Consider the following 12491-nt stretch of genomic DNA (forward strand, 5'->3'; position numbering starts at 1 on the left):
GTATAGATCCTCAAGTCTGGGTGTACCCTGCGGGTTGTTTCTCCCACCCCTCAAGTGGCATTGCTATGGGACGTCTGATTAACCACTTGCTTACTGGGCACATAAACCCCCTTCGTTCCCAGGCGAAATCTCAGCGTCCGGCACTGCGTCGCTTTAACTGACAATTGCGCGGTCGTGCGACGTGGCTCCCAAACAAAATTGGCGTCCTTTTTTCCCCACAAATAGAGCTTTCTTTTGGTGGCATTTGATCACCTCTGCGGTTTTTATTTTTTGCGCTATAAACAAAAATAGAGCAACAATTTAAAAAAAATATATATTTTTTTTACTTGTTGCTATAATAAATATCCCAATTTTTTTTAAAAAAAACTATTTTTTTTCTCAGTTAAGGCCGATACGTATTTTTCGACGTATTTTTGTAAAAAAAAAAAAAAAAAAAATCGCAATAAGCGACTGGTTTGCGCAAAAGTTATAGCGCCTACAAAATGGGGAACAGAATTATGATTTTTTTTATTATTTTTTTTTTTACTAGTAATGGCGGCGATCTGCGATTTTTATTGGGACTGGGATATTGCGGCGGACGTATCGGACACTTTTGACACAAATTTGGCGCCATTCACATTTATACAGCGATCAGTGCTATAAAAATGCACGAATTACTGTATAAATGTGACTGGCAGTGAAGGGGTTAACACTAGGGGGTGAGGAAGGGGTTAACTGTGTAGCCTGGGTGTGTTATAACTGTGTGGGGGGAGGGGGGTGACTGGGGGAGGGGACCGATGCTGTGTCTCTATGTACAAGAGACACAGATCGGTCTCCTCTCTCCCTGACAGGACGTGGAGCTCTGTGTTTACACACAGAGCTCCACGTCCCTGCTGTCACCGCCGTGTCACCGACGATCGCGTGTACCCGGCGGACATCGCGGCCGCCCGGTACACGCATCGGGTCTTCGGCGATGCGTCGGGACAGTTTTTACCCGCCGCGCGCCACCCAGTGGCGCGCGCGGGTAATGCACATAAGAGGCCGTGTTTAAACGGCCACTTGGCACTTGAGAGCCGCGCTGCGGACGTATTTCGTCTATAGCGCGGATCTCAAGTGGTTAAGTAAATATTTAAGGCTCTGTATGCCATGATGTACGATAATGAAAATAGGATTTTTATTACAGCTTACCTGTAAAATCCTTTTTCTTGGAGTACATCATGGTCCCTCCCCTCTTTTGGGATATAGACATATTGCTTTGCTACAAAAACTGATGTGCTCCTGGAAGGAGGGGTTATATAGGAAGTAAACTTCCTTAATTAGGGTTTACCAGTGTCAACACCTGAAGTTGGCCTATTACCCATTAAGTAAATACTTAAGGCTCTGTGTCCCATGATGTACTCCAAGAAAAGGATTTTACAGGTAAGCTGTAATAAAAATCCTATTTTTTTTTTAATATATATATATATATATATATTATTACACACACACACACACACACACACACACACACATATATATACATATACACACACACATATATATACATATACACACACACATATATATACATATACACACACACACATATATACATATACACACACACACATATATACATATACACACACACACTTTGATTTGCGCAAACTAAATAAAAACCTTTAAAAAATGGTTTAAAAGCCATTGTTGTTTCCAGGATAGCATTGGCTTGGTGTGGAGACTTTAGTTTCAAGCAGTGATCCCTAAACTGCCGCCCTTGGGCCAGATGAAGCTCTTTGCCTGCGTTTTTATGTGGCAATTGGGGATTCCTCCCACAGATATAAAGCGCTATTCATCCCACTGCTATGAATGTTGAAACATTATTTCTTTCAGCTACAATGATTGGTCAGTATTCCTTCCACTGATACAAATGATGGGGCACTCTTCCTTCCACTGACACCAACAATGGGGCACTATTCCTCCCACTGACACCAATGATCAAGCACTAGTCCTCCCAGTGATACCAATGATAGGGCATGATTCCTATCACAAATACCTATTATAGGGCACAATTCTTCCTCCTACTGACTACGGGCACTATGTAATTTTTTATTTTTTTTTACTCCTGCTGACCACAGTCCAACCCCCCTAAAGTGTAAAAAATGCAAACTGCCTGTTCAAAAAGTTTTAAGAGCCCTGGTTTAAAGGGGTAAGTTCACCTTTAGTAATATGTTACACCCATATTCGGGGTGTTACCTGGTACATGTTGGTAAAGTACCTGCTGGCACCACAACCTGATCGCCCCCCCCAATTGTGACAGTGAGCGGAGGAGCCAACCCCACCGGCTTGAATTTCTCAGTGAACTGCGAGGGCAATGGTTAGCGCTCTTATAGTTCATTGATCTTCCTGGACTTCAGTATGAGCAAAAAAGCTGTACTGCTAGTATTCAGTAGTCTGACTTTGCATCCGCGGTCTGCTGATTGCGGGTGAAATGCTTTAAGGGCTCCTAAGAAAAAAAAAATGCACATTTTGTTTGGTTTTTACCTGCAAACAAAATATCCATTTATTTCTATTCTTTTGAAGGTAAACTTATCCTTTTAATTTTGTGTGATGTTTTTGCTTTACTAGCTTGCTGATGCATGCCCCAGTCAAATATGGAAACCTTTTGCTGCAACCAGGCAATTGGTTTGGCTGCTTTTTTGTGCATGCTTTTTAATCTAACAATAATGTTGGTACCCTCAGGTGGCTGGTGCATGCCTTTAATACTCATGGCAGGGGTTTTTGTGTACACTACAGCTGCCCTTTGGGTAATTGACAGTAGCATCACCAAGGCTGACAATGAACTGGTCAGCAAGTGCAACATGTTTTCCTGCAGATCAAATTTTCACTTTCTGAACTATTTTATACAGTATATATGTGCAAAGGATGGTCGCACATAGCAACTAATCAAGTTTGCTTACATAGAGCCATATTGCCAAATAAGTATTTTCTGGTTTTATTCAATTGTTCTTCCTTCATTATTCTTCAATAGCTTACTAGGTGGACCCCTCTGCAGACTTTTATGTTCAGTAGGAAGCAGAAGTCCACAAAAGCTCTGAGAGCTTAGCCAAGTTGTAGAGTGCTATTTCTGGGTGGGGATAGTGAGACAATGGTATTGGTAAAAGCAGAAACACTGGTGATGTAAAAAAGGGACCCTTCCAGTCGATCCCACCCTTAAACACTTGAAAGGTCCTTGAGCATCTACATAGCCAACTGTCTGATGTCTAATTGGCTTTACTTGGTGGCAGTTATGAGCCGTGGCTAAGTTGGCGCTAATGTGCCGCTTGTTCTAGAGGTGCTTTAGTGCTGTTCAGCCATTAGCGGGGCACTTTTAACCCCATCTAGCGGCTGAAAAAAAGGTTACACTTCTGAAACCCTTTTCAGGCGCTTTGAAAATGCTGTCTATTCATTTCAATGCGCAGGGTGTTTTGGGAGTACTCCCAAACCGTTCCAAAGATGTGCTTGCAGGACTTTTCCTAATGTCCTGCAAGCCCCAGTGTAAAAAGTCAAACTGAAATGAATGGGAGGCGGTTTTCAGGTGTTTAGAGGCTGTTTCTAGTGCTAAAACGCCTGAAAACCACCTCGGTGTGAAGCTGGCATTAGAGAGCTGATCATATTACTTAAACTTTGAGGTGTACCCATGAAGCTCTGGACTAATGAGCAAATGTCTTTATGAATAAAGTGCATTACTGTTGTTGCATCTCATTTCTTGGCATATTGTGAATTGGATAAGGGTGGGATCCTGCCTTTGAATAATTGTTTACAGTGGATACATGGGGTCAAGAATTCCAGGCTTAAGCTGGCCATAGATGGATTTAACTTTGGCCGAGTCAGCAGGGACTGGGCGAATATCGATCGATCTAGGGCTGTTTCCACTTGACAAAAGACTATGTTTGAGTTCTGTAGAACCAGAGATGTTCGAAAAAATTTCTTAATCGGTGGCTGAAGCTGTTTATCAGTGAACTCTGACAGCGGAGGAGTCCCATTGTCAGAGTACAGTGGCACAGCAGGGAGTATGCCGCCATCCCCCTTGCTTGTGCAGATGGGGGAAACTATAATTTTTTTCCGATCAGCCTACTGAGGCATTGAAGCTCAAATGCTGGAGGAGAAAAAAAAAAACTACTATGTAGATGGTTCACATCTCTACTACAAGTCGCCTGAAGCCATACTACTGAAGCTCAAACATTTTGTAGAGCTTTTTTGTAGCTTGAATCGGTCAAATTGGTGTGTTTTTTGAAGATTTTTTTTTTGTTTTAATGGAAAGCCTTGATTCACAATTTTTTTTGTGTTTTTAGCGTGTTTCTGAGTGTTTTTCTGCTCAAATGCAGTAATTAAATGAAATAAAATGCATGAATAACCATAAATGATAAATGCAAAATAAATATAAATAAAATTACCCTATCCATTATAACACTTAACCCTAGGTGCTAACCCTAATCATATTAACCCCTAATTCTAATCCTCATCCCTAACACTAATCCTAACCTTAATATTAACCCCTAACCTAACAATATATGTAAATAAAATTAATTGGCCCATAACCATAACATTTAACCTCTTACAAAAGAAAGTTAACACTAATAAATAAAAGTGGAAGAAAAGCTGAAAAACCTAGCAACAAATGTTTTTTTTTTTTTTTTTTTCTCGATTGGCTTGAAAAACGCTGTACAAAAACGCCTGAAACTCTCAAACTTGATGCTCAGGGGTGAATGCAGCCTGACTTTATTTATTTTAACCATGGCAAGCCTTAGAAATGGGTGCATAACCTGTAGTAGTGGTCAGTATCTATATTTGTTGCTCTCAATGTAAAAATAAAACTGCAGTATTACCAGTTTCTTAAATCTCGTAATCTGTATTCATTTTTTGTATTCCCATGTTAATTCTGTCTTTAGTTTAGTGTTACTTGGCACTTACTGTAATGTTGTGTCCCTCACTTTGCGTGCAGGTTTTGTTATTTTAACATACAGTATAGTATCCATTTTGTTGCTTATTTCTCATGTTTTGTCTTTGTCTGCCTTTTTGTACTTAGGGGATGGAGAATTCAATGGAGCATTGTGCCTCAAGTATCAGAGCCTATAGTAAGTCTGACATTTCAGTCCTACAGAACTTTTTCTTTGTCATAGTTGTAGTTTAGATATTGCCATATAAACACCTTGTAAAACCATTACGAAACCTTTAATTTTTTCTTCATTTATACGTGACTTTTTATTTGACATAGCCGGTTGTAAAAAAACTCTCAAAATACCAGTACACAGTTTTTATTTCAGGCACTTTGAAAATTACAGACTGTTATCATATTGATGCTTGCCATGAAAACTAGTAGTTGTAGAACAGAAATATAGAACAGTACATAATTTCTTTAGGTCGGCCTCCTGTAATTACCTGCACACCAGCATTCATTAATGAAGGTGAAGAGATAGCACTGTAAGCCAATCAAGATATACAGCATTACACAATGCTGTCGGTTTTATGAAACTTTGCTAATAGAAGAGTAGTTTAGAAATGGTTTTATTCTAATCCCTGAGTTTCAGCTTCTTTACTATTCGATCCACAGGTCTGGGCAAGTTGCTGACCAGGCCATTTTGCTTCTAACTACAGTGGAGAAAAATTAGGTCAGGTACAGTACCTAGCAAGACTACCTAGCAAGATGAAAACAGTGGCTGAACAGAATTGCAAATCATTTATGGTACATACACACAGCACTGATGTTGTGCTCCTAGCCAAAAAATCTTGCTTTTATTTAGGGCTACAACTAATGATGATTTTCATGATCGATTAGTTGGACGATTATTGTTTCGATTAATCGGATAATAGCCTTAAAAAAAAAAAACAATTAGCATTTTTACATTTTTTTGGGCCAATTTGTTGTTGGGCAGATTACAAAACACAAATTGCCGCAAAAACACATTACATGCTTTTCTGCAGCTTCTCCATTGAAGTATATTGAACCAAAAAAAAAAAATGGCACCGTTTTGCGTTAAAAAGACCTTGCCCTTTCCAAATACGCAGCAGCTGAAAAAAAAATCATGGATGTGAACGTGTCCCATAGGAAAACATGTAAATGAAGTGTAGTGTGTTTCTGCAAAAAGCACCAAAAAACAGGTGTGAACCCAGGCCTGAGATGTTTAGTAACATAATGGGGTTAAAAAAACAAAAATAAATACAAAAAGAGCAAATAATCGCTACTGTAAGGGGTTCTTTTAACTGTGGGACAGTGAAAGTAATATTTACACGAGCGATTCACTTTTTTTGTACTATAAAAGGCTAATTTTAGTTTTTTTAACCCCATTATGTTACTGACCAATTAATCGATTATAAAAATTGTAATCGATTAATTTCATAATCGATTAGTTGTCGATTAATCGATTTAGTTGTTTCGGCCCTACTTTTATTAATGCACCCATTTGTGCCTACACGCAAGAAAAAAATTCTAGCTCCCAGAATGCAATGCTAATGTTTAAAAATTGACATGTGTGCATCCGTGGCTACAGATTTTTTTTTTATTTTTTTATTTTACTGATCTATACACATTGCGCGCATATATATATATATATATATATATATATATATATATATATATATATATATATATATATATATATATATATATATATATATAAACATATGGCCAAATCCACAGCCCCGCAGCGCAACGTAACTTAAGTGATTTAAGTTACACTGCTGCAAATTTCTTAAGTTAGGTATCGATCCACAACACACTTACCTGGAAATTTGCGGCGGTGTAACTCAAATCCGTCCGGTGCAAGGCGTGCCGAATCTAATGGGGCGAGTCCCATTTAAATTAGGCGCGCTCCCGCGCCGGATGTACTGCGCATGCTCCGTCGGGTAACTTACCCGGCATGCATTGCGCTAACTGACGTCGCTCCGACGTCATTTGCTTAGACGTTAACGTAAATGGCGTCCAGCGCCATTCACGAACGTCTTACGCAAACGACGTAGAGTTTAAAATTTCGACGCGGGAACGACGGCCATACTTAATAGGGCTTATTCAAATAGGACTCAGCCCTATTTTTACGCGGCGTAACTCGACGTAAACGACGTAGATTTAGCGCGACGGGCCCGTCGGAACGTTCGTGGATCGCCGTAAGTGTTCATTTGCATATTCTAGCCCGGCCGCAATGGCCTCGCCACCTAGCGGCCGGCCTAGAATTGCATCCTTAAGATCCGACAGTGTAATTCAATTACACATGTCGGATCTTCTGCCTATCTATGGTAAACTGATTCTGTGGATCAGTTCCATAGATAGAAACAGGGATACGACGGCGTATCCCTTTTGTGGATTAGCCCCATAGTGCATTTACAATAGTTAAAAAAAAACAAAAAAAAAAAGTATGCCTAAAAATGCTTCCTTTTTTAGGCATCAGTGTACAATAGGCCTAAAGTGAACTTGTGGCCAAATCATGCTCACTAATTGTATATATTTTTATATATTCTAAACCAGGGATCCTCAAACTTCAGCCCTCCAGCTGTTGTAGAACTACACATCCCATGAGGCATTGTAACACACTGACATTCACAATCATGACTAGGCATGATGGGAATTGTACTTCCTGAACAACTGGAGGGCCGTAGTTTGAAGACCCATGTTCTAAACCGACATTAAAGCTAGGTTCACGCCTGAGCTTCTTCATCCCCTTCAGCTTCTCTAATGTATATGTTTTTCAGGCATAAGCGTTTTTGTTTTAGCCGATGGAAAACTAGTTGCTAGGAGAGGCAGGTCCAAAAACGTACGACTCTCCCACAAAGAAGCCCATATATGTTTTCAAACAGCAAGCTTTAGGTGATGCAATACTTGAGGCGCGTTTACACTATAAGAAAATCGGGCGAACGTTTTCGTTCAAATAATTTTCGTATAGCGTGTACACAACTTCCGACAGCCGATTTCCGAATTTTCATACCAAAATTTCCGGATGGACAAACTACAAAATGTTGCTCATGCTGGAACAGAACGAACAAATTTTCTTTTAATGCGTACCGTTTTCGGACTATTTTGTACAAGAAAAATCAGAACAGAAAGCCTGCACATGATCATAAACAACAAAAAAAGCCTTTGTCGTACGAGAATATTCCTAAGAATTTTCTTTCATTGGTTCTGATTTGCTGTGAAACATTGAGAAATATCGGAAGAACCTTTGCCCGATTTTCTTATACTGTGTTCCCCACTTTAGATGTGAACAGGAGAATACAATGCAAAGCCTTGTGTTGGGGTGATTTTAGAAGATGGCTTCAAATCAATCAGGTGTTAAACAGGGGGAAAGGCTCTTTAAAGTTAGCCAATATTCATTTCTGTAGAGAAATTATTTTTCAAAATTTGCATCACATGCTCAAGTATTAGCTTTTTTTCTCTCTAAGGCTAGGTTCACACTGCTGCAAATTCAAAATCGCTGTAAAAGTGCGATTTTGCTGCGGTAAGGAGGCATGTGAAGAAAGATGGGCTGCATGGCTGAGTCGCCAGAAGAAAGCTCTGAAAAAGTAGTGCTTGCACTATTTTTTTCACTGTCCAGTGTGTTTTGCAGCCCATTCAAGTGAATGGAGTGTCAAAACTTCACTGCACCGCAAAAGGGCATGAACTACCTCTGAAATGAAATTTGAGTCTTTTTTGTGATTCTTGAGAATGAATAACTTCATATTACAAGCAGCTACAGATGTCAGGGTTAGGTTTTTACATGTAATTTGCCATACTGGAGCTTCTGTGGGACAGGATTGTGCGTTTTTTTTTTGGCTCATAGAATTTCACAGGAGCACCTGAAATACGAGTGATGTGTTTTTTTTTGTTTTTTTTTTTTACGCACCCTCCCATTTAAAGTTAGTGCGTTCAAAAAAAAACTCCCCATTCTGTTTCAAAGGTAGCTTATGCACTTTTTGGAACTTCAGGTCCTGAATGCTTAAATTTGAACAGGGACAATTTAAAAGCATGGGTTTTGGGCTGTAGCTTAAAGCTAAAAAAATGCTCCTGTGCAAATGGGGGGTCATTGTACCGCCACAGCTGTAAGACTTAGGGTGGTAACAGCAGGGGGTTTTGCACATACACACTGTGTGCGTTCAGGGACATGCACCCACACGGATGTCAGATTGGGAGCAGCGGCTGTGTCCGTGCAGATATCAGTGGACTGTCTGCAGGGGGATGCATGGTACACCTGTGCTTCCCCATGTGTGGAAACACAGCCCTTGTGCAGGTGTACCCTTCTGTATGCCTGTGTGAATGAGGCCTTTTTAGCACGGTTGCCTCTTGTTTTTTCGCAACAGTGTATTTTATGTGGTAGGTAGTAGACAATAGTTAAAGGTATCTATACCAGCAGTCAAATGTAAAGAGGGGGAAGTATTTAGAGGACACTAGTATAGTGTGGGGAAAGGTAATATATTCATCATTTTGTGTTTAGGAATGTGTAAAATGCTATGATAATTAAGACTTTGAGTTAGGGAAAATCATGAGTGCAACATCCCTGAATAAGAGACTTGCAGTAATAGAGCATGGACCAACACATTACAAAGTCCTTGGTCCAAATTGTATCAAAAAAATTTCGGGGCACTTTTGGCTGGCGCAGGTAATTTTATAGAAGGGTAGCACCTCCAATAATTTCAGACGTCCACCTAAGGTCAGAAGGAGGAGTTTGAAAAACAGTTTAGACAGCGGGAGGATTAGCTAATTGTTAATGTTGTGAAATATCCTACCATCTGTATCTCTCCAAAAATCTCTTACCTTCAGACATACCCAGAATGCCCATACCACACTTGGGACACGTGGGTTCTACCATTGAGTGAATGGTAGACCACCTATGCAGGGTATAATACACATGATATAGAAATATGATTTGACTAAACCTCTAGCTGCAGCAGGGAATGTGAGGCACTATCCTAAACACACATCCCAATGTTTGTTGAAAAGTGTAGGCACATCCTCCTGACATTTGTTGAAAAGGGAAGCCGTATGGGATGTGTACCTGGACATGTCGATAGGATGTGGCCCTTGTACTGATGGCGCTACTTTTTGTTGAAATTCCTTTACAGTCCTGAAAAGTCCATAAGGAGATTCTGGCATTAATCCCTCTTGTCAATGTGTTTCTCCAAAGTCGCAAAGAATTTGCGACACTTTTTGGTTCAGAAGGCGACTCGCGCACCAAATTCAGGTAGTTCTGAAATGTGCCACATTTACATTGTGGTAATATGAATGCGCCAGGTTCAAAATAAGAAAAAAAATTACTTCATATCTTGCGAAAGTGTCTCTCCGTGTTTTCTAAAAATGGCACAGCGTGTACCAAGTTGAAGTTCTAGACAGGTATATGAATTCTAGCTCATGCTGCACCACTTTTAGAGTGCACACTAGACACTCGCAAAATCTGTCTGCACCAGTCTATGAATTTCAGGGCATATGTTTTATATGTTCTTAGGTTGTATTTTTATAATGGAAAATTTGTGTTGCATGTTGGCACTGTGCTTTCTGATTGTACTGTACTGCCACCTTGTGGTTAATCATGTAACCGTGCAGTTTAGAGAAAATTCAATAGTACCGTATATCATTGCGATTTTTTTTTTTTGTTGTCCTCATACGTTCTTTTTATATTTCTAATGATTATACCAGGCTTTATATTTTGCCTGATTTAATTAAAAATAATTGACACATATTTTACTTCTTGTTTTAGTTCTTTTATGAAGAAACAAAGTAGCATATACTGCAAAATAAAGTGGAAAGGTAGAAAGGGAATACACTTAGATTTCCTATTATATTTTTACTTGTATCCAAGAGCAAGTGATAAGCTGAAGGTTAACTGCCATGGTGTCAACCAAGGCAATGGGCTATTATTTATATGGTTTGTCTTTTGATAACTATTTAGAAATGTTTTACTATATTTATTCATTTAATTGTTTTTACTAAAAAAAACTTTTTGAATAACTATTTCATTTATAAATGGCATCACAAGTGTTGTACTGAGAGCATAATTTGATGTGTGTGCAGTTTAGAGAATTTAGAAAATGCAAAAGCACCACAATTTTAAGGGACAACTTTAAGGGCTCAACACTATACCGACCTCATGATCAAGCGATCCAGCAATTTAGGAGTTCTTTTTAGTCCTGCTTCCTGTACCAATTCAACACCCCCACTGGTACTTACTGAACTGTACATCTCAGATCGGTAAACCCCACCCACATTGCACTTGTTGTTCATAAGTAGACTATATCTTATAGATTACCAGATCTAACCCTTCCACAACATATCATAGACAAAAACTAATAAAGTTTTTGTTTTTTTGCTAAATAGCAAGCATCTTCTTAATTCAAGAGAGTGTGTGCGTGTGTGCGTGTGTGCGTGTGTGTGTGTGTGTGTGTGTGTGTGTGTGTGTGTGTATATGTATGTGTGTGTAAATTTGTAATGCTTATAACTTTACTTAATGAAGACACCATCAATAAACAATATGGTGAGAATAAAATAGTCCACAACAAAAGTGTTCTTGAATAAACCACTGACATGTTTCGCCGAATGACGTTATCGACAAAACATGTCAGGGCAGAGCCACGCTCTGACGTCATCGCGTTTAACGTGAACCCGGAAGCACGGGCGAACGTGATTTTTTTTTTTTTTTTTTTTTTTGCGGGCTTTTTTATCTGTTCTCACGAACACATTTTTCATTTATTTGCAATACTGTATTTTATATTAAAACCAAGGAGTGGTAAACCTTAACACACTATCTCGAGTCCTTCTCTTTTTTTCGTTTTTCGTTTCCCCTGACAAGCTTTATCTGTATACGGATCTAATGGTCCATTAGCGTGAGGGATACGTTCTAAGGGGACACAGAGGACGGAGAGAACGAGCGGAGGAGTTCGTAAGACCCTGCAGAGGGCTATATCTGCAAGCTTCTATGACCTTGCTTACATAGGAGGTCCTACATGTCTGGTAAGGGTGTTTAGTACCCCCCTTGGTGTATCTCTAAGGAGCGGCTTTTCCCTTTCATCCTGGTGACAGTGGATCCTCCTTTCAATTTTTTTCACTATCTTAACAGAATTTTGGGGATTTTCTTCACTGGGACTTATATTTTGTTTATGCACTTAGTGGTTTATTCAAGAACACTTTTGTTGTGGACTATATTTTATAGTTTATTATCACCATATTGTTTATTATTGATGGTGTCTTCATTATATAAATACTATTTTGCTCAAGGATTTTCAGTCATTAGTGCGACCCTTTTTTTTTCATTTTTCATTTTGTTCCACATGAATATTGCATGTTTTTTTTTAAAATGTTTTATTGATTTCTGCAGGCACAATCAACAAATAATAATGCACAATTGTTGTTACAGTATCGCCATAAAATGACACACAGTCCAAACAGTCCTAAACAATAAACCTTTACCCCTCCCTGAGATTAAGCGCCCCATCCCCTCAACGGAGGGACAATACCCTACGGGGCACCCTAATAGGGCCAAACTTGGCCCTTGGTCATAAGAAAACGACAAACAGTGGAAATAACGGTTAGAAAC

At 39.3% G+C, this 12491-nt stretch overlaps 1 protein-coding gene across 3 annotated transcripts in view; it reads left to right on the forward strand.

Annotated features, from left to right (window-relative positions):
- Positions 1–12491, forward strand: part of GRAMD4 (GRAM domain containing 4) — a 204973-nt gene that overhangs the window by 148640 nt on the left and 43842 nt on the right. For all 3 annotated transcript variants that reach the window (XM_040343640.1, XM_040343641.1, XM_040343642.1), the window contains one exon: positions 5027–5075. In XM_040343640.1, the coding sequence (XP_040199574.1) occupies positions 5027–5075 (49 nt within the window). The remainder of the gene's footprint in view (positions 1–5026; positions 5076–12491) is intronic.

The sequence above is a fragment of the Rana temporaria genome, chromosome 3 (assembly GCF_905171775.1).
Source record: "Rana temporaria chromosome 3, aRanTem1.1, whole genome shotgun sequence".
Classification (NCBI taxonomy): domain Eukaryota; kingdom Metazoa; phylum Chordata; class Amphibia; order Anura; family Ranidae; genus Rana; species Rana temporaria.